Source organism: Acanthochromis polyacanthus, chromosome 10 (genome assembly GCF_021347895.1).
Source record: "Acanthochromis polyacanthus isolate Apoly-LR-REF ecotype Palm Island chromosome 10, KAUST_Apoly_ChrSc, whole genome shotgun sequence".
NCBI lineage: Eukaryota > Metazoa > Chordata > Actinopteri > Pomacentridae > Acanthochromis > Acanthochromis polyacanthus.
The window spans coordinates 16,600,746-16,628,122 of record NC_067122.1 but is presented as its reverse complement, the minus strand read 5'-3'; the positions used below and the strand labels follow the sequence as shown (position 1 = coordinate 16,628,122).

The following is a 27,377-nucleotide window of genomic DNA, read 5'->3' as shown; positions in this document are numbered from 1 at the left end:
TTTGCTTTCTCATACGCAGTGACATGAGTAACCACACAAACAGAATGCCTTCAAAGAGTCCTTTATTTAAAGGCCTGGCTGTTAAATGTGTGTGTGCCATAGTTGAATTGCACAGACAAAGTGATAGAGAAAACAAGACATTTACACCTAAATAAATAAAGCACAACATGTGTCAGTATAATCTGGTTGAATTGCCACATAATAATAAATTCTTCTCTCATACATCCTGTTTAATTCAAGAATGGAACTCAAGTTTAAGGTTTGGCAGTTTCTGAAGGATTCACCAATTGCTCATCAAAGTAACTGCACTCGGATGCTGCTGAACAACAAACGCTACCAAAGGACCAAGACAAGCATCAGCTAATCATGAGATGCTCACACGGTCAAACAAGTCCACTGACAGAACAGTCTCCTGTACAGCTACTGCAGTGGAAGGATGCTCCCTAAAACACAGGACAAAAGTGACATCAGTGAATAAGCTCATATTGGCCTGCGATTCATGTTTCCTAAGACAGAAATCAAAGTTGTATGTCTGTGTGATTAATATTTTTCCTTACTTGTAGGCCTCAGTCGTAGGGCTCGGCTGAAGTATTTAGGGAGAAGTTTACCCTCAGTGTCGCCTGCAGTCAGCAGCACACCATTCTCTGAGCAGAAGAACTCAATACCATCTGTACAGTCACATGCACAAATCAAACACGTGTAAGAGTCTGAGTTCTAGACATACACAGTGGATGCAGAGTATCAGACAGCAGTCATTCGCAGCAAATCTTACCAGCTAGGGCTTTGGGGACATCGATAAACACAGCGAGGTCACAGTCTTTCCTCATACCTGGTGGAAAAATAACCAACACTGTAGGATAAGTTCTCTAGATTTTAAGCTTACTAGCTTTTTACAGGCACACACAAAGCGTACCACTGATGACGCCATCCTCCCCTGGCAGGCCTGATGCCAGGTGGATGTGAGTCCTCTTCATGCGGCTCAAGCCCTGCTGCTGAATGGAGCTCCAGTTGCGGAGGTAAGAGCCATGAACAGCCTCTGCAGGGCAGTCCAGAGACCCAGCCAGGACTGGTTTCAGGTCCAGATCCATGACCTGGCAGCAGCAATGCAACCAGGATTAACACAACATTTTAAATTGGAGAACAACAAAGTTTAGGATTTAAATTGGCTTGTTCAATGTGGTAAAGAAAACTGGTTTGGCTTTGAGGCTCATTGTGCAGCTGAAATGTCAGTTTACGAAACAAATTCTCCTCTTAACAATTCAATAAGAACAAAAAAAAAATCAAGGAAGCATAATTTTCTCACGAGAGCTGTGGCTACTTTTTCCTATTCACCAAACACCAATTACACCTAATAAAACTATATTTTCCATTTAAATGGATGACTTGACATTTTGAAAACATTTTGTTCATTGTTTCATTAGTTGATTACAATCTGTATTGATATTGTTCCTATTGAAACACTATCCAGCAGAGCAGTATTTATGACTGAATCTTTTGACATCAGTACTCCAACAAAAATCCTCTTTCAGAGTCACTTGGAACTTTTACCTTGAGAAACAATTCAGATTCAACAGGGCCTTGTCATTTTTCTAAAAGCCACAAAATCTTTTTGTAAGGGTTTTTCCTTTAATTTCTTATTTGTCCATATATAGGACAGATTGGGCATCTGATAACAACACAGTCACCATCCTGTGTGTTTTTGTTTATTGTTAGGGTTTTTATTTTATTTCATCTAGATCACAGGGAGATTTCTCATTTTAGCAGATGCACAAGAAAGGCTGCAGACAAAATGAAATATCCTCTTTCCACAGTCTACAGGTGCTCGCATCTCTGTGGATTTACTGCTCTGCATACCTGTACTGAATGGCCCTGATTGGCTCGGATCTGCAGCCGACCATCTCCTGGGTGGGAACGGAGCTTAAAACGCTGCTTGTCATTTGTGGCCACGACTCTCTCAATGTCCTCCACCGAGTATGAGCGGAACTGCGGGTGAGCGAGGAGTTCTTCCACCAACAGGAAGCCATCTATGGGGGTGAGAGCTGTTACAGCTATGGTCCCATTTCCACAGTGGATTTTCCCTCTTGTACAGTGCCTTCAATCAAGAATTCACTGCAAGCGTTTGAAGTTGTTTGCTGGAGGCATGGACTCAAACAATGTGTTCAAATTAAGTTATTTGTTAAACATCAATTGAGTGAGCCAAGTGGACAAAATAAGATAAAGCATCCTACTATATAACTTATATATATATAACTATATAACTTTCATAACTGTCACATTTTAAAATAGCCAGTCCTCTTTTTATATTTGTTTGAATCAACCACACAGCAAAAAATAACCCAAAAACAAAGGTGGTGAAAGCTCTGTATTAAAATGGGAAAATAAGTCTAGGGTCCATGCTTGCTATCAAAGTTGTCAGCAACAATGACAACATCAGTAAAAGAATATTTGTGATACGTAGACCAGATTATTAGAAGCTCACCTGTACCCATTTGAAGACCCATCTGGTTGGCTCCATGGCGAAGCACATAAGACATGGATTTAGACAGGGAGATATCTTTGTCCTGGTAGTGGAGAAGGCATCATTTAACACACACACTCAAATTCAGCTCTAATTATAGCCCTGGTTTAAATATAGGACCTACACTTTACCATACTAACCACTCATAGGCTATTGCTTGTCTGACAGCCAATGCAGATATGTCATGAGTCCAAATTATTTAAAAAAAAAAAAAGGGACATGATTAATCTCAGTTAATAGGACTACAATCTCTCACCTGTCCACCACGATTTCCCCTCTGTCCTCTTCCTCTTTTGCCTCCTCTTCCTCCTCTGGCACTCTCCATCAAAACACAGGCAGCTCAGTCATTTACAGCTTGTTTTGCACCTGCTGTTTATGTTGCCATAAAGCGTACTGGTTTAAATTGTGCGAAACGTTATACAGGATCATACTTGTGGTCAGGAAACTGCTGTCAACAAACGTTTAGCCAGCTCTCACTTCCTGGTCTGTTCCACTTGTCCGTTTGTAGGTGGCACTGTGGCGGACTGTGCAGCGGTGAACGGGCACCACAGAGGAAGAGCTGCATTTTGTCTGTTCCTGGAGGAAAACATCACTCAGATAGCTGCTGTCTGAGTGGCTGCAGGTAAGAAAATGTTCATAACTTCCACGAGACATATGAGGCCACCCCAGCTACTGTTTTGGCTGTGTCTGTTCAAGCTAAATCGCTGCCCAGTCAGCTTCTAAGCTGCAGGAATTTAACACACAGGTTGAGCTAACTTAGCTAACTAGTGTTAGCATCGGTGAGCTGGGGCTACCTGCTGTTCTGGCTGAACGACGTCGGTATTTTGGGGTGTATTGCGATGTATTGTGTTGTTTTCCGTGTTTACATCTCACCTGCATACTCTGTCTTGTCTGCATGTTACGGTACTTGTATCCAGACGGTGCCAGTGGACCGAAGAATTCAGGCTGGTCACCATGGAAACGTATCGTCGGCTATGCTAAAGCATAACGGCAGGTTGAAAATTCAACTGACAGCAAAAGGCGCCTAAAAATACGCAAGTTACTTTCGTGGGTATTTTAAAAATATATTTTGTTAGTAGTTTTAATTGTTCCTCTGTATTTTTTTATTTTACATTTTGTGTTCTAATCGTACATTAATGGTAACTTCGGAACTAAGGCATTAACGAATAACCCGTTAATTACTGAGCTTACAGGTTAGCGTCTGTAATGTAAAGGGGTAAAAAAACTACCCCACTTTACTGCTTATTGCATTATTTGCTAAGGTACAGTGCATGAGTCCAAATTTGAGGTGCTTGTACTTTTCTTATTCATTCCATTGTATTCTGTGGTGACATTTACTTCAAATCCCCCTACTAAGCGGGAAATAAACATGCAATAAATGTCTTCGAGCACACATTAATAATATTGTTTGTCGCTATAAGGACATACATTTTGTAATGATTATAATGCATAGTATTGATCCATAAACACACATTCTGCATTATTACAATCTGTATTAATGTGTTGTCATTCATTCTTTGTTCATCCAGATGCCTCCAGTTTCAGATGTCCACAGGAGATCTCATTTATCTCTTGTTTAGATGATGGAGTTTCCCCGCATTCCCAGCAGCTGCTGTCAGCTCTGCGGTCTCAGCGCCAGCGGGGTTTCCTCTGTGACTGTACCGTCCTGGTGGGCTCATCCGTTTCCTGGCTCACCGGGCTGTTTTGGCCTCCTGCTCGCCTTTCTTCCACATGTTCTACTCAGACTCTCCAGGGGGGAACAGCGCCAGCAGCTCCGTCACACTCGACAGCGACATTGTCACATCTGCTGCATTTGCCTTGCTCTTGGACTTTGTCTATGAAGGTGTGCTGCAGCTGGAAGAGTCTCCCCCAGTGGAGGACATATTGGCAGCTGCCAGCTTTCTTCACATGAATGAGGTGGTGAGAGTGTGCAAGAGGCGACTGCAGAGACGAGGGCCTGTGGCTGAGGCCGACAGCACACGCTCTGAAGACAGCGCTGGTTTGAGGAAGGCAATGGAAATGGAAAGGGAGGGTGAGGGTGACGGTGGAGCTGACCCTATGGTTGCAGTTGCAGGAGATCAATCAAATCCAGCCGTAGCAACGCCTCTGTTATCAGTTCAGCAGAGAGGAGTCAGGTGGAGTCTGTGAAGTCAGAGCAGAGGACTGGTGGGGGGTCATCAAGAGGTACGAGTCCAGACTCCTCTGAGCCCTGACCTCGCTGATACCACCCAGCCAGGCATGGACGTCCCTCCACTGCCCCCAAGCGGAGAACTCGTGCAAGGCCTCATCATAGGTCAGTCTGCTCCTGCCTCTGGAGGTCACATCCGGCTGGGGACTGGGGGTCAGGGAGATGGGTCAGCACTCTGCAGCCCCTGTAGCACCACTGAGATGTACAGGTACGTGTCTGCTGTTGATTCTTCATGGTTTTACTAAGTTCTCTAAGTACTACAGTGTGCAAACATTTGCGATTATTGGCCTGAAATCTCAAGTCTTGTCCATTTCCTAACAAGCTCAGTTTGTTACCTCAGTTTGCCAAGTATAACAAATGTCCTCAAGAATACTTTCAGAAATAGCTTGAGAATTTGACAACTTACTACTTGATGTGATTTTCAAAGCGAAGGAACCTAACTTATCGCAATATACATAGATTATAGAAGTAATCTCCATGTTGTTCATGGCAAACAATTATGACCATAGGATTCCTTTGCTTTAATGTGATTTCTGCTCTATATGTGCTTTCTTAATCCATGCAACTGGGGACTTTATTATTCCATTATTTGTTGTTATCAAAAAGCTGTTTATGTTCTCTTTCAATCTTTCTCCAGCCAAAGCAGTAACCAGCAACCCTCTTCCTCATCATCTTCCTCTCGGTTCCTGGTGAGCCAGGCTGGTGGTCGGCCGGTGGTTGCTCATGCCAGTTAGAATCCAGCTTGTCCCCCAGTGCACATCTGGATGAACCCCGATTGCCCCCGTGAGGACTCTGTTCAAGAACTGTCAGAGACTGACCACAGAGGTACAATAGGCAGAGGACAACAGATGGTTGTGTTAATCCAAGCACCAACTCTAAACTCAGATTTACAAACAAACGCGACACATTCAGAACTGCAGCATGCACCTTCACAAATCCGAATTCAGAGCGCTGTGTCACTCCAACGCCAGAGTTCAAACTTTCACAGTGCTCCTCAGACCCAAACACTTTAAGGGACCTGTCAGGACACCAGACCCTCGGCCACCACTAGACAATGAAGACCCTCGCCCTCTTATGGGCAGAGTGAGGACAGGTGATGATGGAGAGAATGTGAAAGTAAAAATGGAGGCCATTGTAATATCTGATGAAGAGCTGGAGGACGAGAAGAGGACAGCAGAGAGCGAGAGCCAGTGATGGACGTGGACGATGAGTTTGAAGATGACATTCAGGAAGAGGAGCTTAACAGCCCTCAGTTTCTTTCTTCCCACTCACAGGGGCTCTTACAAATGACCTCCCATTCAAATGACTACGCCTCCACACCTTAGACACGCCTCCCTTTCCTCCTTTCACTCTTCCACTCACCTCGGTCTTTGTAGAGGACGTCCGACATGTGGGGTCTGTGGAAAGACTTTCTCGTGCACGTACACTCTAAGCGCCACGCCATCGTGCACACCCGTGAACGCCCATACGAGTGCCGCTACTGCTACCGAAGCTACACACAATCAGGCGGTACAGACACTCCACACTCTGCCCGCCAACGCAGCAAAGCAGACATGGAGCCCTCCCTGCCACCACAGCACCTCCTCCACCTCTTAGCTAACACACCAGCAGACTCACTGTTCATTCCTATACCTAAACCACAATTCGTGAACTTTAAACTCTGATTCTACCTTCAAATTTAAATTGAGCTGGATTACAAAACAAGAAACGATCATGAAAGACGTAAAGGTACCGGAAAGTCTTCACTTTTAAGAAGCTGTAACAGGTTTTTAACATCAAATGACTCAAAACGGTGAATTAAAATAGCTGCTGATTGATTGTTGCAGCTCTGTCGAGTTTCCTTTGAGCAGTTAAGGCCAACATATTTTTCTGTCTTTAAATCATTTCAAGGACATCCACAGGTGTTTCTGAATGTTTATTTTGTGAAATGAATACATTTTTAATTTTATATTAATTTCACTTACACTATTTCTGATTTTATTTATGCATCTTAGAGGTTTAAATATGTGCATTACCCAAACCAAACTAATATTTACCTCGATAGTTGCATTTTTCACATTTAGGATTCATATTTGATACTTCATACTTACATATGATTTTATTTTAAAACATCATCTTGTGAAAAATAACCGACATTACTCCAAAATGACTCACGGTTGCCACCATTTGTGCCACCTGTTAGCTCAAACCTCAGTTTATCCATTTACTGTGTCTCTATACAGTTGACACAGTGAACACCAGCCATGTGGCAGTGATGCATCCATCGAACTATCATGTATGACCGTTGTCCATTAGCACTTAAACTGATTCTAATATCTTTGTCATACTAACACGTTTGTTTAGACATGAAAATAATCACGCACATGATTCAGGAGATGTATATATAAGACATCTTACACCAAGGGTTTGTTGTATTAACTCGAGGGACAAACAAGGGAAAGCTGTTGTTTTTCATTTTTCAAGTTAGAACTGTAAATTGTATGTCTGCCCTTTCAATGTGACTGTACCAGAAAAGTATGACTGATTGTAATCGCAGCAGCATTGTGTTATATTTACAGGATGAAACCAACAGAGCTGCTCACATAGAAGCAAATACCTGCAAGTTTTCATGTTAGACTTAGTTTGTGCCACTTTATAGCTGACTATAATCAGTTTTTACTACTTCATTAGTAGATTTACTTGATGAAGTTGGAAATGAGATGTGCCATACAGTCTTTTCTTCCTTCATCTGCTGTGCTGTAAAAAGCCTGATATGAGCAGGATGAGGCAACGCAGCCAGAAATGTCTGAGTTGCAACTGGCTGAATTTACTGAATCATAGAAGGTGTTTTATTTAAAGTTTAAACAGACAGTCTCTTAAAATTAAAACTGCTGCCCCACAAGTGACCATAAATGTGTTTACATCCAGTGGCCTGTACAGGTTCATACACTGTAAGTTAAGTTGGGTTCTAGTAGCATTGTGCTTGTCCTGTCCAAAATTCTGATTTTGCCACTCGCTATCTAGACTTTGCTTGTCATTCCAAATCAAGCTCAATTAGAAATTTTTAATGGTGGAAAATGGGTTTAATTGTTCCTTAACTTCCCACCTAGATTCTCTTGTAGATTAACAGATGCTATGAAGGACGAATGAATAAATCTACGGATAAACTTTCTATAGTTTCACAGAAGAATATGAGCACATTTTAGCATATGCAGTTTTCTACCTTGTCTTTAAATGTCTACTTTTAAATTTTTAATGTGCCTAAATGACTGTTTGACACTTTGGAATTTCTTGTTCTGCACCGTTTTCCCTGTTTTGGGACAGTTTCTGTATGATTACAAGTTCAGATTTATTGGTAGTGCCATAAACATCCAAGACTTTTAAATGGATACTCAGAAGGGACAGTTAAATCTGTGATTATTTAAAGGGTTTTATAGTAGCCAGTTTGCAGAATCTACATGTTCCCTTTTTCATAAACACTGTTCAGTAGAAACTGAGTGAAATATGGTCATTTTTGAGCAAATGCACACTTTGATCAGTCAGTGTTATTTTTTTTTAATTTCACTACAAAAAGAACATATACAAAAAGTATAAACATTATTTATGTCACTTAATGAACAGGTTTGTATTTCTAAAGGTTTCTACAGCTGTTGGGTCAGTAACCAGCAAACTGTACATTTCCTTTGTAACATGCTGAGGAGACATCAGTTCATCACCTCTTTACAGAAACTTCTGTCGGTCTCTTCAGTCTTCTACTGGCCCGTGGATCTGTGGAGGAACAAAATGTCAGCATCCACCTGCTAATCTATCTGCCTCTGTGTCTTTGTATTTAGACCAAATGGTATTCTAATGAAATATTGTTGTCAGTGTTGCCATTTTTGTCAGTTTTGAAATGAGACAATAAAACACACCGTTTCAACAGAATATTGGAAATCCTGCAGGTTTTTAGTGACCCACATTGTATTTACTGATCATATCGTATCGATCGTTAGCATGTGGACTCCTGTGTTTGGGTCCTGTCCAGATTTTAAAAATATTTAACACTTTATTGTGAACCCTAAACCTGAACCCTCTATTTGGAAAGATGATACAGCGTTTTCTAGACTTTACAACCGTATTAGCTACCTTAATCAAGCTCAGGTACACTCTCTTCTAGCCCTCACAAAACAGTTGCCTCAAGAAAAAAATTTTTTCCACTTACAGACAACAATTGGCAGCCCTGAAAACTTGCAAAATCAAAAAAAAATCAAAAGAGCATATAACCCAGTTGTAACTGAAACATACAAGCTGATTCAAAAACTTTTTAGCCTGTAGAATTCCTTTTATTGGCATTTATACGAGTTCGTATTTGTGAATAAAAATACTGCTGGTAATTCAGTCTGATGGACTCGCCTTGATTATCATCATTTACCAAACCAGTTAAACATAAAAACATTTAACAACGAAGGACCATGTTTTTAACTCTGTGTTAGACAAGAAACTTATCATTTGTCATTAAAACTGAGTGTATGCTGACTTGAAATACTTGATTTAAAGCTGAATTAATGTCACAGGACATAAACCTAACTTAAACTACAATCAGCATAATGTAGGATCAAGCGTCTCTAAATCTCTCTGATCATAGAGATTTGTCTTGGTCAAAGTAAAAACATTTAATGAAACATTTAATTACTGGGTGACGCAGATTAAATCAGCCTCCAAGGAAACTCACCGCCTCGGCCAGCTCAGGCCAATCCATCGCCATCACCACTGTGTCATCTGAATTTGGAGGCGTCTCGAGGTTCCAGTAGGTCAGTTTGTCAAACACAAAGGATACTTTCACTGTCCTGTCCTAAACACACACAGACACACACAATTTAGCTCCAGGTAGCCTCACCCATGCAACGGATGAACAAGCTTTAACCCATGTGTGAGTAACCCAGACTGCTGGTCAGTTTCTGTGATGTGAAAGATGACTTCAGTGGTGTGTACCTCTTGGTCTGAGCCGGGTTTGTTGATCTCTTTCAGCACCAGGCCGGTGTAGCCCTGTGGACAGCTGAGCTCCTGTCCCTTCAACCCACGTCCTCTGAAGGACACCGTCTTCTCTGCAATGAGAAAAAGCATTGTGGATTGTTATTAGAAAGAGTTTTCCTAAACTAAAAATTACTGAAGGGTAAAATACCTGATACAAACTTTAAAAAAAAAAAGCAATTTAGTGTGACTTCTCAATCATCATAAAAAACTAAATATTCATAAATCATCTTATGAAAGGAAACTGAAACAGTTCACGTTAACATTTCATCACCGCACCCCATTTGCATCTGTATCTTCACGGGCTTTATCTCTACCACTGTTTTCCATGAACTGCAAACTGGCCATCTAACAATGAGCCTACGCCTATTCATAGACAGGCTTTAAAGCAGATAAACTACATTCTGTGCACCTTGTTTGCAGTCTTTTGTGGTAGCGGTGAAGTATTGTGAGACCTGAGCCGGTCCATTGTGTTCAATCTCACAGGGCATCAGGTGGACTGGGGCTCGCTCTGCCTGGCCCACTGATGATGCATGAAGACGAGTAACACTGGTGTTACAGGACATCCTGCAGACAGGAGAGGACAGAACACATTACATTCATTTCCTCTATTAAAACCTTAATTTCCGGAATCAAACACGGCAAGACTGGCCTCAGCAACCACCAGTGAATGATAGTGTGCTGACTGCAGCATCCCTATTGATTAGGTATCTTAGTTTTCACACACAAAAAAAAAATCTAATACATGCTCCTACTGACTATTGCGATCTGGTCCACTCAAAAAAGTTATAAATTAGTTACATTTGATGCAGAAATCTGTTCCATCTGTGCTAAGGAAAAACAGAATTATTGTTTTAGACTTCTTATGTTGGCCACCTGTCAGCGTCGTCATTAATTTTAGCTTCAATATTATTTTACTTGCAACTTGAAATAATCGATTTGCAGTGTGATGTAGAACTGAAGGACAGAATTTCTATATCTTGATAAGTTTTTTTTTTTAAATTCCAGGACTATGTTTTAAGTTACACATACCTGTGACTAAATATGTTGTGCCATTGTACAATCACTGTGATCAGTTGTAATGCACAAAGCACACAAATAAATGTTAAACTGAGTCATAGTGTTGTTGAAATTGCACTTACTTTAATCTCTGGTTGTTTCTAATATAATTTTTAAAAGGACAGTTCATTACATATAAAGATTTTTCTAATATACTTGTCTTCCTTTGCGCAAAACGTCGGAGAAACTTAGACTTATTGTTACTTCTCGGTAATTATGCTATAAGTTTACTGGTCCAGCCCCTTTGAGATCAAATTAGGCCGTATGCAGCCCCTGGACCAAAATGAGTTTGACACCCCTGCCTTAATGTGTAATGTACTTTCAACTGCCCTATTCAAAAATGTTTTCCAAAGAAAGTCTGACAGATCCATATTGTGATCATCAACTTAGACATGTCCGTTTGTAATGGCTCTAATTGCAGCAACTAAAGCTACAGCACAGTTTGTCACATATAATGGATAATATTTGCAGGAATCTTCTCTTCTTGAGGGAAACATCTGCATCAGTTGACCAACAGTCAGATAACTGTTTCTCATAGCAATCATCAAAAATAAGCAGCATGCCTCGACTACTCAATATTACAGTGCTCTCAGTTCTCCTAACATTATTAAACAGCTGTTTTAAAACGCTTACATAGATATTTGAACAATATACCTCTCAGCTGCTCCCAGACACGAATGTTACATGAAACTGGACCGTTTCCGGTTAGCTTCAGGCGCAGTGTCTGATTGGACAAGAGCTTCTTTCTACGCTGCAAGACATTTTGGCGGGTTTCTCTATTCCTCCACAAGATGGCGCCCCCTTCGCATTGTGTTTTGGGCCTGTCTTGCTCAAACTTACTTCAGCTATTGTCGTATACCACTTTCTATAGTGGTGTCAGACTGAGGTGTGTTTTATTCAACTTTATATCTGGGCATTTTCTTTAAACAAATGTGCTGTATAGTATACTGTATAGCAGAGCAAATACATCAGTCCTGCCTTTTCGATTTGGTTCATCTCAGAGAGGTATTGTGTGATAATTTTGAGAAGAGTGGGTTGTCGGCTGTTGAACTGTATTTTAAAGGGTGTTTGTTTTATTGAACCTACCCTTACTGATATAAACAGAACGGCCAAAGCAATAGAAATGCATGTCTATATAACACCAAGACAATTCAACAGCATTACAGTAGGTCTCAAGCTGACATTTAAATATCATGTTTCCAAAGTGGTGGCCAAACTGATTTCTTTTATGGGAGTTGTTCATGTTTTCCTTTGCATTAGAGAAGCAATCAAGCAGCGTTAACTATGTAGCACTTTATGCCACACAGGATTGTTCAAAGAACTTTCAGGCAAAATAAAAAAAGAAGTCAACAAAAGTGTAAACATTCAGCAGGTAAAATATGAATATTTTAAGATTAAATTAGTTTATTTAAATAAATCAAAAACAGAACAGCCAAATAATAATGTGCCCATAAATTTGATAGAATAAATTAAACTAACTAACATCTCCATCGGACAATTTAGGTTGATAATTTAATTCTATTTTATCTTAGTGTTCTCATGTTTTAGTTGACTCATTTGTTTTGTATTTTTAAGTTTTCTAGATATTTTCAAAGTTTTTTTATTATCGTACCAATTTTTCCATTCAACATTTTTAATGGCAATCTTATCTAAGTTTCCTGTTTGTGTTCCCACATTTTTTATGTGCTTACTTGGCTGTATGTAAATGAGGCCTCCGTTAATGTATTTGTGTTTTCATAAAGGTTGAATGAATAAATAAGTGAAAAGATTCCTGTACGTAGGTGTCCCTAATAAACTGGCAACAAAGTGTGTAGTCATATCCATCTAAATAAAATAAATGGTCAGATCTACATTTCTGTCCATTCACGTCGTCTCAGTCTCAGTTATCCTGGTCACAGTCACTGAAATTTCTTACAAATTCCCTCTATAGTTAAGAATCTTTTAATGTTCAGAATAGTGTAGGTTCTTCCCTGAGGTACAGTAGCTATTTGAATTTCAAGAATTTAGGGGCAGTGCACAAGATGGAGATTTAGAGCTCTTTAGAGCATTTTGCAGCGATGAAGGAACAAAACAAGAAAAAGAAACATGAATTGGCAACATAATTTGTGTAAAATAGCTTGCCAAAAAATGAAAAGTTTTATTCTCCACTAGTGTCACTGAAACACTGTGATGGCTCATAGTTTAGTTTGCAATGCTGCATCCATATTGAATATTTATTCTTGAAGTATTTCTCAGGGTTACTACAGCTCTGTAGCTTCTCCTTCGTTATAAAGGTCATCTTCAACATGAAGAACTTTGTTCCAGCTGGCAGCATTTCTCCTTATGTGGGATGGACTTAATCCCATCCAATGACAGCTTTTGAGGCACTAAGGATACATCACTGAAGGGACTTGCGTTCATATTTCATCAAGACGAGGAGACGGCGACTTCAGGGGAAGGAGAAACGATTTCTAACGGCTCAGAATTGGCCACAGAAACCAGAGGTGAGTTTTAATGGTAAGACTGATCCTGCTGAAGGAACAACGCTGCTGATATACTGAACAAATATTTTGACTGTTTTCTTTCAAGGTTTTGTTTGGATACTGAGTCAGAAATACTTTAACATACTTGCACTGTGATTACTTGGCTGCTTAACTTCTGAAAATCTGCTGTCAGTGATTTATTCAATGTGTTGAGCAACTTCCTTCCCTTTCTCAGAGATTAAAATCAATCTTAATTAACACAAAAGTGCTGCACCGAATAGTTTCACTTTTCAGACATTGATATTGGCTGAGAACTAAATGAAATTAGTTCACCAACATTTCACAATACATACCAGTGTCAAAACAAACTGATACAGTTCTTAGTTTCTTCACTGCTTCTTGAACACATAATGTGTAATAATGTTGACACAGTTTGGAGTCATCTGACGTTAAAGGCCTCCGCTTGTGACTGTTGATTGGACTCAGTGGTTTTGCAAATCTCAGTTATAGAATGCGAAAACTCGTGTCCTGACATCATTATCCACGCTGACTTTTGGGGATTATGTATACAAAGCTCAGTGTGTCTGTATTTCTGGAGAACTCCTCACACAACAGTCACCACAGTTTAGTCTCACTGATTGCAAAACTCAACCCACCCTTAGCTGAATCAGTATGTTCTCTTCTCAGAATTTTCCTTCATTGTTGGTTGGATTTTAGATTTTATGGATCAAGAAAGTCATTTGCATTCAGGGGAAGTTATAGAACCATCGGTCCTCATCGGTCTGACGCTGCTGAGGATCCAGGATGCTGTCGCCATGGCGATGGCACGGGCCCGTCAGAGAGTCGTACAGGGCTTCACTGTGTTCTCTGTTGTCTTTCTGCTCCTCTGCCTGGCCGCCTTTTTATATGGGAGCTTCTACTACTCCTACATGCCCAAGGCGACTTTTTCTGCACCTGTACACTATTACTACAGGTGTGTATGTCAAGTCCCTGTTTATTTGTGTGTTTTAATTTTTTTATTACTCTTTGCATGCTGTATTTCTTCCATCACTCACCTATTCATGTCTTTGCAGGACAGACTGTGAATCTCCAGCATCTTTTTTGTGCTCCTATCCTCTGGCCAACATCTCCCTGATGAGAAACAAGAAGCACGTATGTCTGTGTACAGTATCTGTGTAACCATCCCTGTGTTCAAAATTCATCCATTCATAGAAAATACCCAAAGAATATAAGGTTTTAATGCAGGGGTGTCAAACTCATTTCAGTTCAGGGGCCATATAAAGCCCAATTTGATCTCAAGTGGGCCGCACCAGTATAATCAGAGTAATAACCTATGAACAACGACTACTCCAGTTTTTCCCCCTTTGTTTGAGTGCAAAATTTTTGTCAGACAAAAAACAACAAAAACAAGTCAAAGTATTCCAAAAATGAGACACAAAATGACAAAAGAACAATGATTTATGATCAAAATGACAAAAAGAAGACAAAATATTACAAAAACGACACATAAAATGACAAAAGTGAGAAACAAAGTGACAAAAATAGATAAATGATGCAAGCGAGGCAAAAAGGAAACACAAAACGCCAAAAATGAGCAACAAAATGACAAAAACATGAAGCGAACAACAAAAACCAGGGAAAAAAAGACGATAAACAACAAAAATACAACAAAATATTACAAAAATGAGACACAAAACGACAAAAGAACACATGAGCCAATCTCAGGTATTTTACTTTATGGATCAAAACAACTGTGTCATGGTCCACCAGAAATTATTTTTAAACTTTTAGGTTGTTACTAATTGCAATCTGCCAGTTAATGTCTCCCTCTGGAATTCTACCACTTTGAGGGGTCAGATTGAACCCTCTGGAGGGCCGCCTTTTGGCCCAACGGATTGCCATGTGGACACCCTGTTTTACTGTGTATTCAGGGCGCTGACATTCGGCCAGGCCCTATCGGATCTCTCCTGGCAGTGGAGGTGCCTGATAACTCCAACCAACCAGGACGTTGGGGATGTTCATGATCAAGACAACCTGTTTCTTCAGGATGGAGGGCCAGGGTTGCCCTCCTCTGCTCGGTCTGTAAGTTGCCTCTAGGGGGCATTTCATCAGCTTGTCGACGTGTGTATTTACAATCAAAAAGTGGTTGATTACGAGCTAGTGATCTGCAAACTCACCCTCGCACTTGCTGTGTGTTTCTCAGGCAAAGACAGCTGCTGCCCCGCCTCCAGCTCTCGCTTTGTGAGTACAGCGCTGACACATAATCAGCCACACAACCTGGTCAGAGCCAGATTAGAGCTGCTTATGCATGTGTTGAACTGAAACAGAAGGTGATCTCAGTGCTGAGGTGATCGAGACGACAGACGTGAACAAGTAAACTGCTGACGAATGCAGATGGAGATACATAATGAATGGAGATGTGGCGCTCACTTACTTAACCCAAATTGACCCATTTTAAGTTCGAAAATGTGGGAAAAATATATATTTTCACAGTGAAACTTTGTGATGTCTACATCCTCAACATTTTTGGGAAATTTTTGAACATTTTTTGGTGGACAAAAAAGAAATGTTAAAAATGTTTCTTTAAGAACATTCACAGAAATAAACAACCAAATCCAGTGAATTTTTTTTGTGAATGTTCTTAAAAGAAAATAGAACTTTTACTGACATATATGTAGTCACTTCAGATATTTTTAGGATTTTTTGGGAAGATTTTCTCATTTTTTGAAGAATTTTCTTGTCAAATTCGGTGTTTTTTAAAATAAAACTTTTAAGGAATTATTGGAATTTTCTCCCTGAAGATTTTGCAAATTTTCAGAAATTGGGGGAATTTTTTTTGCTGAATTTTTGGATTTTTTTCAGACAAGGAAACAATATTTTTGGTGCCTGTAAATGAAGACAATATGAGGGTTAAACACAGGAAAAAATGTAATGCAAAGCGTAACAATCCTCTAATAAACACTTGTTTTGAAACTACAACAACATATTGGAATGGAATTGGAATGTTCATCTGGTGCTTTTAATGGTTGCGTTTTTGTGTTGAACTGCATAAAATCCTTAGATTACTGTTAGAAATATTTTACATCTCCGTATATAACATATATGCTGTACTATATATGTTCAAACATATATTTTCCAAATAAATCAGCCTATTTAAACTCTCAGTCACATCCACTACCAAAAATACAGCCTCCAAACTTTTTGGTTTGCTCCTATAGGTCCCTGAAGGAATGAACGCTTTAACAGCAAAGTCTGAGATCAGCTTTTGTTATTGTTCATTAACGTGAGCAGGATAACCCAATCAGAGTTATACTGAAGTGAAATCCTCACCAACCATCCTTTCCTAAGCATTCCTCATATAAGTGAGAAGTGTTTAGGGATGCTGTCTTGCATGTGTTGTTGTGTTGGGTTCAGAGCATGCTGCGGTACAGGTCAGACCTGCTGAGGACTCTGGGAACGCTGCTGTTCCTCCCCGCCTTCCTGAGCGGAGTAGTCGAGCAGAAACAAGTGCTGGATGTGGAGCTTTTCTCAGACTACACGGATGACCCTGTGAGTCGTCGGTAGATATTCGATCCTGAAGGTTGAAAGCTTGACGTAATAAGTTTTTTGTTGTTTTTGTTGTTGTTGAAGTCAGTCTAACAGGTTTTTCTCTGTGATCAGTATTCCCCCTCAGTCACGGCTGTCGTCGAGATTCTGTCCAACAAGGTGCAGATCTACTCGTCTCAGCTGTACGTTCACGCTCATTTCACCGGCATTAGGTAAGAACTATTTACACAACACCAAATTTTGTGGCATTAAAGTGACGTCGCTGAAGAATTCACGCTAAAAACATCATTATGACATCAATTATAATAATGAAATATATAATGTTACTGGTGAATTTTGTCTTTAACTCTCTTTATTGAGGTTTCCTTTGCAACTGCCTCAAAATTAAAGTAAGGTGATGTGGAGTGAGAGCCTTTTTGTGCTGGATGATTAGACTATCAGTTGTGAAATCCTGTCATGGTATCTATATTACTTTTTCAAACATGGTATTGTCTATAGCCATATATATTAATACCCCTAGAGTACACATTTATGTATCAGAGATCAGACAGTTTGATTTCTGTCGACTAATCTAGCCTCAGCAGAGTTTGTGTCTTTCTCGTACATCAGTTGTCAATGGCAACAAGGCATCACATTGAGTTACTAGTAGCTACAGAGCGTGTTTTAGTCGTGTTACAGAACTTACAGCTTTGGATTTCTGAACAAGCCCCTCATATAAAGAGGCCTGGGGCATGCATGTGACTTTCCAATGAAAATAAATTTGTTGGAAAGTCATAGCGGTCAATAAAAAGACACAAAACAACTGCAAAACAAATCTTATGAGATGCAAGAATACGGCCAAGTGTAGGGGTCTTCTTTCTAGGAAGGAGTAGTCCATGCATGTTCGCATTCAAGTCAACGCTCAATAATGAAAATGGAACCATATGTAGAGGAAGAGGAGACACACATTTCTCAGCAGTGATGCTACTAGACTTGAATACAACAGATGAAACCACAAGAACTGTTCTGCTTGTGGTAGGAAACAATCTCACTTCTCTTCAGTGGAAAAATTCTCTCTTTGGGCTGATTAAAGCCTCTGTTATAATTATAGCTCACATATGCAGGGAAGTGAGCTGAAGAGAATTATAGGAAATGACCCACTGAAGCAGATGAGCCAGACTGGGACAAAGTCAAAAAACAAAACGACTTGTAAATCTGTAACAGCACGTTGTTTTATTTTCTCTGTCCCCACATCAGATACTTGCTCTTCTACTTCCCTGTCTTATCAGCCCTGATTGGCGTGTCCAGTAACTTTGTCTTCCTCAGCATCCTCTTCATCCTCAGCTACATGAGGGTGCTGCTGAGGGCAGATGTCAAACCACGCGAGGTGAGAGGAGAAGCTCACTCTATAGCTGCACATTTCACGTATTTGTGTCTCATTAAGTGTGAATTATTAGCTGTTTTCTTCCAGATGTTGTAGCTCAGACTTATCTGTCTCCCTGCTGTTTGCAGCGCAGGACAGACGGACTGCTGTCCAACATAGAGGAGAACACAAACAGCAAGCAAGAGGATGAAAAAGATGTTCCTGCGGGTACACAGAAATATCACAGACATAAATAATTTTTATGTTATTTGGGCTATTTGCGTCAGTCACTTGGTACTGACAATGTGAGTGTGATATAGTGTGTTTGACTGCAGAAACAAATCATTTGACAGGTATCACAGAGCTGCTGGGTCCCTGCCAGATAAACCCCACAGATCTAAGCCTGGAGGAACCCCATTTGCCCTTTGGCAACGGCACACAGCTGCAAGACGGAAATAAACTTGGTCAGGGTGAAATGAAAGAATCAGAGGCAGCCTGAGGTTATAAATGAAGGAAGGTGAGAACGTGTGACATGTAATCTTGATGGTGAGATGTAGATTTAAGACTGATATGTGGTGGAAAATGTCTCAGAAAAAGTACAACCTGTCCTCTGCACGCTGCTGTATTACTGTTATTATTATTTTAGCTTTGGACCCTTTAACTGAACCCTCATCTCTTGATAAAAAATGTTCATTTCTGGTGCCTTTTTATTACTTTGCATCTAATGGTCATGGTTTTGTGCTCACTGTTGTGGAGAGACACTCCATAAGACATTCTGCAATATATATACACATTTGAATAAATGCTAGCAAAATATTAAATGTAACGTATTAAATGGTGTTTTATTCCGATGCAGTTGAAGAAAAAGAGCTAATGTTTTAATTTAAGTGAAAATGATGAAATAAAATGAAAAGCTCTGTGTTCAAAATACAGAAGTATGATCAGCAAATATATATATATATATGTGTGTGTGTGTGTGTGTGTGTGTGTGTGTGTGTGTGTGTGTGTGTGTGTCACAGCTGGTTGAGGTGAAGCTAATTTTATATACATACATGCTATTGCACCCTTTATAAAGATACATTGTAAAGTGTTTTCATAATCTGGAAATGAACAAGAAACAGCAACTGTCAAATCAATGTAGTAAAATAAAAACTATAATATTACTCTGCAGTACTCTTCCCTTGTAGTACTAAGAAGCATAAAATGCAAATATCCAAGTAAAGTACAAGTACCTCAAAACTATAAATGGTTCTGTTGTTGGGTTTCTTTTCACTACTACAGATTTTATTGTAGGAATTCTTCTCATTCCAGTAGTTTTTTTTTTCCAAAATAGTTTTTCCAAAGTTTTATCTTTATTTCTACTAATGCCATTTTCCCCAGACACCCATTTGAGTTCATAGCACTTTTTTTTTTTTTTTTTTTTTACGACAGTCAGATGCGACTGAGCGGTAGTTTGGTCTGAATGAGTGAACTGCTGCTCTGTGTCAGATTTGTTTGTCTGGATTAACAGAGAAAGACTTTGTGTTAAAACATGATGTTTTTAAATGAAACACAGGTGCCATTTGTGTTGTAAAAGTGAAAAGACTTACATAAAAGTAAATAAATATGGTGGGACAACAACGTGAGGGGATAAAATAGTATTTAATTGTTTCATGTGTATTTGTTTCAAAATGACTAATTTAGTTATTAATGTAACACTTAGGGCCTTCATAGCGTGCACTAACATTTACTGAAATGCTCTCACAGACTGACTCCTGTTAACTATAAAATGTAAGATTGTGAAGCAGGCTGAAATGTCACTTTAAAATGTTGTCAACCCTTTTCTTATTTGAGCACAACATAAAATTACGATTAAAACATCATGAGACATCCTGTGCATCTTTTTTACTACGCAAAAATACCTAATCCCAGTGTGCACTCTGTTTAACCGTTGTAACAAAGTACTAATTACCGGAGGGAGGAAACTCTACTTCTAGCTGTTTGACGCAGTCATTCCTGGATATCCTGCTGACCTGTTTCACCGTTGGACAAACTCCAGCAGCTTTGGAAACTCAATAACGTCACTGCATGCAAAACGTGGCCCCAGCAGAGACTGAGAGGGAGGGATGTCGCTCAGTGACAGGCTGAAAGTTTAGGTCACTGAAGGTGGAAGACACAGATGAGGTAAGGTGACATAGACACATGAGCATTTGTAGCAATATTTTACTATTTGTGTAAAAATGTTGTTCATGTTTAGACTTGGAAATGAATTTCCTCAAACATATTCAAAGCTGTGTATCTCATGGTAAACATTTCCTTGTTGTACAAGCACATGTTGGACTCATGGAGCAGATTAACCACCTCTGCTCCGCGCTGGACACAAAGATGGACACTACAGATGAAAACCACACAGAGGGGATGAAGACAGAAAGAAAGAACGAGCAAACTTTGGAGAGTGACTCTTGTACCAGACGTACAGATGAAACACACCAGCATCTGTCGATCAGCGAAGGGCCGTCCAGCAGCTGCAGTGGGGTCAGAGTGAGATCCAGACCCAAACTTCACTCGACAAAAAGCTTCCCCCCTTACAGTCAGCGTATAGGTGGACTAGGAGAGGACGGAGAGTGGGATGATGAGGAAAACTCGGAGTCTGATGGGGTTTTCCAGCCAAACGTGAAGGAAAAAATTCAAAACACAGAAAGAAAAAAAGAGTTGACCTCAAGATGTGCAAGAGATGGAATGAAGGCAAAATGGAGGTGGAGGAGGACGGAGAGGTTGGGGGGAAGCTATGAGGGAGACACAGATGGCTGGGACAGAGGAAGGTGGAGCGGGAAAAGAAGAGTGGAGGAGGACGGGAAAGAAAAGGGGCATGAAGATGAGGAGAGTGGGGATGGTGAGGGGAAACACTGGAGAGGCAGCAAGTCCAGTTTTGAGAAATGGAGGAATAAAGAAGAAGAAGAAACGAGGGGGAGCTCTTCACCTGTAAAGTGTGAGGACAGGGGGGAGACCCGTGAGGGGGAGGACGAAGAGGCCGAGAATCTGCCAGGACTGACAAGAGGCTCAACAGCACATCAGTGGTCCTCCCCACATCCAATCCTCTCCAAGCTGCTGCACTCCTCGTCCAGCTCCTCCTGCTCCTCCATCAACCTCTCCTCAGCAGAAAGCGATGAGGTCTTCAGCGAAGGAGAGGATGCCGCGTCGAAGAGGAAGACTTTCAGGAAGGTGAGAAGAGCTGATGTAAACACATGATAAATGGATGCAGCTCAAAACCTTTGCTCTGCTGGAATTTAACATCCCAGTCTACTGGCATCACCCCTGTGCTACAGGCTGCTCTGGTTTTCCATGAAAAAGGTGTAAAACCGTATGTTTCAGCTGTTCTTTGCACTTGTGGTCCTGGTGATTTGCATGGGCTTGAAAGAAGACTTTGACAGGATCAGATTTGAATGGCGTTTGCATGCCTGGCTGCTACTGCTGCTGGAACAGATATGAGAGTAGAGGGGAACAGACAGGGGAGGAGGAGAGGGAGCAGATGAAGTTCAGTGTGTTTACATTGTCAGACATTAGACTTTTACACGAGTATCTGAAACGTAACATTTGTGACCAAAAGAGGAGAATTTAGTGAACAAATGTCTGCAATTTGGAGCCTAAATATTATATAATGTAGCCAATTTCTCCAAACTGTAAACTACTGAGCATGCTCCGTTCTGCTTCTGCCCCTCTTGTTTTTAGGTTTTTCCACTGGGCACGTGTGGTGGCAACTGTTTTGTTTATATACAAAGTAGATCATAACTGTTGAGGTACAGCATATACTACTTTTGGTGCACACATAGGGAGATATTTGCGATGCTTTGAATACATATTTTGAAGCTACATGATATGGTTTATACATTTGTTTACAGTTTTGCCAGAAGAAAATGTACAAATGAGGCACAATCCAGGTCACAATATGACACAGAATTAACAAAAATAAGACAAGATCTAACTTTAAATTCCTTTGATCCCAAAGGATTTTTTCCCCCGAAATGAATAGATTAAATATGAATAGGCTTTTAGGTTTTTTCATCACAGCAGATACTTTTGACATGTCACCATAGGAAATGCACAAGTGTTAACCATAAAATTAATGATGGTTGCTGTGACGCCTCAAGCTGTTGTTGTTATCCAAAAAATGTTTCTACTGAGTCAAACTATCTGCAGGGACAAAGGCCTATTGAGAAAGACCGGAAGAGAGGAACAGGTTCAATTGAAAAGAGAAATCACACAGGATTCCCTGAACATGGGCACTAGTTGTCATTTGCAGGAATTAGGCCAAATAAGGACGAGTGATAAACTTGTTTCTCTAAATCAGCACAGTGTCTGAGCCTCTCACAGTTACCAGGTTAAACTCTGCTTGCAGGTCTTTCCATCTGTATACATGCAGATATTCAGATGTAGGAGAATTCTGAATTTCCTGCTGAGGAATATGTTTGTCTATGTGTTTTACACTTAGCCACTAAGGTAACAATACGTAACTTTTTGGGGACCAAAAGGGTACATACATGTCTCTAAGGAGTAAAAAATACATACACTGTTTGTACCGTTTATTCTAAATGCTAAGGTAGTAAATCAAGAGGGGATTGGGGATGTTTTACTGTTTCCTTGTTTAATTAGATTATATATGTCAGTGTGCTGAACTCTGAATACAGACATGTGACGGATTTCCCCCCTGCAGTAAATATTTTTCTTTACAAGCCTTCTGGCAACAAAATGTTTTTAAACCAACAAATAAGGAGGACGTTTGTGTATTTTTATCGGTTTTTGTGAACCTTATTGCCTTGTATGCTGCAGAGGTGATGCAACTCACAGCATAGTCTATTTTTTAAATTGTACTATAGCTTAGTTGGATTTACTATTTTGGCACATATTTCAGAAGGCCAATAAAACTTAACATCAGCAATTTAAGACAGATAAAGAAGCCACAGAGAAAATGGATGATGGGTAACAGCTGAACATATGTCATTTCATTCTTCATTCACACCTACTTTCTGTTCCCTCCTCAGAGCGCTCCGTAATCTGTTCTTCTTTTACGCCTCAGTGTCGCTCCTGGAAAACCTTCCTGACCATGATGCACTGGTCGCTGGCAAGACAGAGCTCCTGGGTCCAGCTGGCAGGACACCAAGGCATGTGTGTTACAGTTCACCCAAAGCAGACGCATAGAGGCACTCTGAAACTGCAGTGATCACGTTTCCAAAGGATATAATGTAAAGATAGATGGATCTCAAAATGATTAAGAAGCTTTCTGTGTGGGAATTGGGCACAGTTGTGAATATAAGACGATCTCAGTTCACACCAGCATGCATCTCTGCAATCCTGCTCACATGGCACATAGACTGCACGTATGTAAATGTCACCACTGCTCAGCAAAAACATTTAATTTCAGTTTGTCAGCTGCTCTTGACCTAAGAATGAGTCTTTGTTTTATTGGGAGGAACTTTTAGGGTACACAATGTGTTATAGAATGTGTTTGATCAGGTCAAGGATCAAGAGATTTGTCCTCTAAATGAAGACTGCTGCATGTAGACCTAATTTAAAGAGTAATTAAGAGCTTCTGTGAGGTTTCATTTTACACTTAGTCTTAATTTCTGCTCATTCAGTCATGAACGGTGCATCTTTACAGTTTATTTCAATGATGGGAGTTTAGCTCCCGGTGCTGAATCCAGATGCTTCAGTCATTCCGTTTCTCTGCTTTACTGAACATATGGAGACACAATAATCTGCTTCTTCTTCTTCTCTCCTCGCTGGTTGCTGGTGTCACCAGGTAACTTCCAGTTGAGCAAAGGAGGAGAGGTGCTGAAGCTGTACAGCGAGGTGGAGGCAAAGTGTCTGGACTGCCTGATGAGAGACCCGCTGAGGCCCTTTGTCCCGCAGTACCACGGTTTGGTCAAGAGAGGGGAGAGCTGCTACATCCGGCTGGAGGACCTGCTGAGCGGCCTGAGGAAGCCCATTATCATGGACTGCAAGATGGGAGTCAGGTAGGTTTTCTACAGCAGGTGACCAGTCCAGTCCTGATTATGCAGAGTTGTAGAGAGGTGAAGGGCTAATTGAGCCAGGCTGGACTGAAAACTTGCTCTTACTCCATTAATAACAAACTATGCTGGCTATATAATACAGCCCATAGACAATGTGCAGAGCAGTGGGGGAAATACGCATTTATATTGTGTTCTGGCTATGCTGACTGACATTTACACATGGAATCATTTATTTCCTAGGATTGTAGGGTTGAATATACTTCAGCGCTTCAAACTGAAATAGTGTTTGCATTAGTACATTTTCCCTTTACTTTTGTCTTTGATTTGACCGGTACATCTGATGGCTTGTTGAGTATCAGTAAATTTCAAATTGGACAGAGTGAAGAAACTGGTATATAAATGAAGAAATATACTTCATTTATGTAACAATTTTTTTTACTTTGTTTCATTTATTATTCACCTTCTTCCACAGTTACCCAATAACTGACAAAACAAAATAACTGCTGGAGTTTTCAGTTATACAGAAATCTTCATCAGCACATGGATTATTGACTTACCTTGTTTGGAGGAAATGTTTAAATGTTCATGTTTCTTCCTGACAAAATTGAAATCCTTTTCTGAAGCCTTAAACAGCAGTTTATTTTTTAAACATCTCGGCATCAGATCCATTAATGAATTGAATCAGTTTGGTTTTGATTTCAAATAGTGTTTTTTCTCTGTGACATGGTTACATTTGGCTTCGATTTCCAGCCATTATGGTAAATCTGATTTGCCAGAGCATCTCATAATTGGTAGCTATAAAGTGTTGATTGATTCTACTGTTTTTGTTGACAGACCCTGAATAACTCTACTGTCCCTTTTCAAAACTAAAAATGCAACAAAGTCTGCACAGACTAACAGTGTTTATTTTCATATTTGGCCCTTACTGTACCTACATGATGCACTATTTGGAATTTCCTTGTTAGGACATACCAGGAGGAAGAACTGATTAAATCTCGCACCAAACCCACCCTGCGCAGCGACATGTACCAGAAAATGGTGGAAATAGACCCATCTGCTCCATCAGCAGAGGAACATGCGCAGAAAGGGGTGACTAAATGGCGCTACCTCCAGTGGAGGGATTCAACCAGTTCTACGTCCACACTGGGCTTCAGGATAGAGGGCATTATGGTAGGAATGAAGGCCTAGAAGATCACTGCACAACTCATGTTACCCAAAAATACATTTTCCTCTGAACAGTGTACCTGCCTAATTGTCTATAATCTTACCTTTCTGTCTTTCAGATGGAAGACACCAGTGTTCAGCGGGACTTCAGAAAGATTCAGACTTTAGCTCAGGTGACGGAGGCGCTGTTGTACTTCACTGGTGGTCAGCTGGAAACTCTGGTCAGTCTGTTTTAGAAACATGAGTTACATTAAACCACCCCTCCTTTAGGAAACGTGTCCCCATAACATCATGGATAAAACTAAATTCAGCTAGCCCGGAAAACTATAACTGCTTGAGTCACAATTAGCTTCCAAAACATAGAAGGTGCAGTCATGCATTCTGCTACAGATGTGTCATTTACTGCTACTAAACCACAACTGTACCCATGTGTGTTCTCAGAGAGCGTACCACTCCAGACTACTGGCCCTGAGCGACGCACTGAAGAATTCACTGTTTTTCAGAACCCACGAGGTTGGTTTACATGTGGAGAAAAATGTTCTCTAATTCAAATCAGCTTTAAACAACATTATCTAACAGGGAAGCTGCTCATCCAGGTTATGTTCACTTCACTCAGATTCCTCCGGTAATCTTACAATGAGTCTGTGTATCTATCTGTTGACCTGACCAGGTGATTGGCAGCTCGCTTCTTTTCGTCCACGACCACACCAAGGCCAGTGTGTGGATGATAGACTTTGGAAAGACGACCCCGCTGGGAGACGGCAGGGAGATCCGACATAACGTCCCGTGGGTTGAAGGCAGCAGGGAGGACGGCTACCTCATCGGTCTGACCTCCCTCATCACCTCTCTGAGTCAGGCCATCAGCGTGGCCTCCTGGCAGCAGGACGGTGGCTGTGGAGAGGAAAAGACTGTTTAATGAAGTACACAGAGGGCTGCATTTGTGGCATTCGAGATTAAACAATACTGAAGTTCAAGATTAGATGGACAAAATACCCGCTGTTACAGGTTGAACTGTTGAGACGACAAGAGGAGGATTTGTTTATAGTAACTTTAATGTAGCTACATACCACAGAAAGTGATGATGTTGTCTTGCAGCTGTGCATTTGGTATGTGTTCACAGTGTTTTGTTACAAACATAGGCTTTTAAGATTTTACAAGCCTTTTTAAAACACTTTTCTATTCTTTATTTAGCCTCCACAAAGGACCAAAAATCCAAAGATCTTTATGTGCTGATGCTAATGACTCTTTTTTCATTTGGTTAGTCTGCAGAAAGTCAGAGATCTCATCTGTGTTTTAAAATATACTCAGCTAATTATTTCAGAGTAGCAAGTGTATCTTGTAGTAAATCGTACACACAAATATGGACATTAGTTGAATATATATTGATAAGAAAAAATGTTTTTTGTATCAGGTATTTGAAATATTTTCTCATTCTTTTACTTATATCCTCTACAATTAAATGGTCCAAGCCAAGTAAAATAAACAATGATTGCTTATATCTCTAGTCTTCATACATCCACATAATTAATACGGTACTCTGAAACCATCCACCTTTAACATACCTTATTAAATCCACAATAAATTGCAGACATCTGAACTGTAAACATAAGTCAAAGAAAAAAAGAAAGTAAGAAAACACGGTTTGTGATATTAAAATATGAAAATGTAAGATCATAGAGCAAATCCCTGTGCAGAGAACACCTCAAATATTCTCATGTGACAGATTTGAGGATCTATGAAACATTATAGAAGTTAAACGGGATTTCTCAGAATTTAAAGTTGCTTAAAAGTGGAAACCAACAGAAGGTGGATGTTAAGCAGCTAGTGCACATATTATGTACTGTGATCTGGGATGAAATGCAGAGAAAGCTCCTGAATGGAAGACAGAATGCAAAATGCTTCACCTTCATAACCTAATCAGGGCAACTCTACACAAAATAACCAACCTGCATTTTCAACATGCACTATCTAATAAATAAAGCAGCAAAATACAGTCTTGAAATAACTCCCAACTTTGTGAAAACTAGAACAATGTTCAGTTTATTTATAACTCTTATAACTTAAAATTATGTACCAGTTTGTACCAATAAGGTATTTATTTGCAATGAGGTACTCAGGTCAC

At 40.2% G+C, this 27,377-nt stretch overlaps 5 protein-coding genes and 1 long non-coding RNA gene across 7 annotated transcripts; 4 read left to right on the top strand and 2 right to left on the bottom strand.

The window, feature by feature from the left end:
- Positions 1-45: 45 nt before the first annotated feature.
- On the bottom strand, positions 46-3,094 carry trpt1 (tRNA phosphotransferase 1). The gene is made up of 7 exons (XM_022203278.2): positions 2,775-3,094; positions 2,480-2,561; positions 1,855-2,024; positions 914-1,091; positions 773-829; positions 558-668; positions 46-443 (listed from the first exon to the last, which is right to left on the bottom strand). The coding sequence occupies exons 1-7, from the start codon at positions 2,841-2,843 to the stop codon at positions 421-423; spliced, it is 690 nt and encodes a 229-aa protein (XP_022058970.1). The 5' UTR covers positions 2,844-3,094; the 3' UTR covers positions 46-420.
- Positions 3,027-4,320, top strand: LOC110957318 (uncharacterized). Its single transcript, XR_007944684.1, has 3 exons — positions 3,027-3,140; positions 3,436-3,565; positions 4,048-4,320. It is a non-coding gene; the product is annotated as an uncharacterized LOC110957318 (long non-coding RNA).
- Positions 4,321-4,664: 344 nt separating this feature from the next.
- Positions 4,665-6,523, top strand: LOC127530232 (zinc finger and BTB domain-containing protein 3-like). Its single transcript, XM_051954647.1, is given in 7 exon segments — positions 4,665-4,914; positions 5,344-5,868; positions 5,871-6,017; positions 6,020-6,085; positions 6,088-6,135; positions 6,138-6,281; positions 6,284-6,523. Coding segments are annotated over 6 exon segments (669 nt in total). The 5' UTR covers positions 4,665-4,914; positions 5,344-5,627; the 3' UTR covers positions 6,307-6,523.
- Positions 6,524-8,224: 1,701 nt separating this feature from the next.
- Positions 8,225-11,464, bottom strand: rnaseh2c (ribonuclease H2, subunit C). 2 transcript variants are annotated; one of them, XM_022203279.2, is made up of 5 exons: positions 11,388-11,464; positions 10,108-10,262; positions 9,657-9,769; positions 9,397-9,516; positions 8,225-8,453 (listed from the first exon to the last, which is right to left on the bottom strand). In XM_022203279.2, coding segments are annotated over exons 1-5 (414 nt in total). In that variant the 5' UTR covers positions 11,390-11,464; the 3' UTR covers positions 8,225-8,429. The 2 variants fall into 2 exon arrangements, with proteins under 2 accessions (XP_022058971.1, XP_022058972.1); XM_022203280.2 differs by having other exon boundaries at positions 11,409-11,420.
- Positions 11,465-15,428: 3,964 nt separating this feature from the next.
- On the top strand, positions 15,429-19,267 carry LOC110957321 (seipin-like). The gene is made up of 6 exons (XM_051954915.1): positions 15,429-15,457; positions 16,631-16,765; positions 16,877-16,974; positions 17,999-18,128; positions 18,254-18,332; positions 18,458-19,267. Exons 2-6 carry the CDS (start codon positions 16,634-16,636, stop codon positions 18,601-18,603), a joined length of 585 nt encoding a protein of 194 aa, XP_051810875.1. The 5' UTR covers positions 15,429-15,457; positions 16,631-16,633; the 3' UTR covers positions 18,604-19,267.
- A 3,789-nt stretch (positions 19,268-23,056) lies between these two features.
- On the top strand, positions 23,057-25,922 carry LOC110957322 (inositol-trisphosphate 3-kinase C-like). The gene is made up of 5 exons (XM_022203282.2): positions 23,057-23,060; positions 23,827-24,094; positions 25,057-25,261; positions 25,375-25,476; positions 25,697-25,922. The coding sequence occupies exons 1-5, from the start codon at positions 23,057-23,059 to the stop codon at positions 25,799-25,801; spliced, it is 684 nt and encodes a 227-aa protein (XP_022058974.2). The 3' UTR covers positions 25,802-25,922.
- The last annotated feature ends 1,455 nt before the right edge of the window (positions 25,923-27,377 follow it).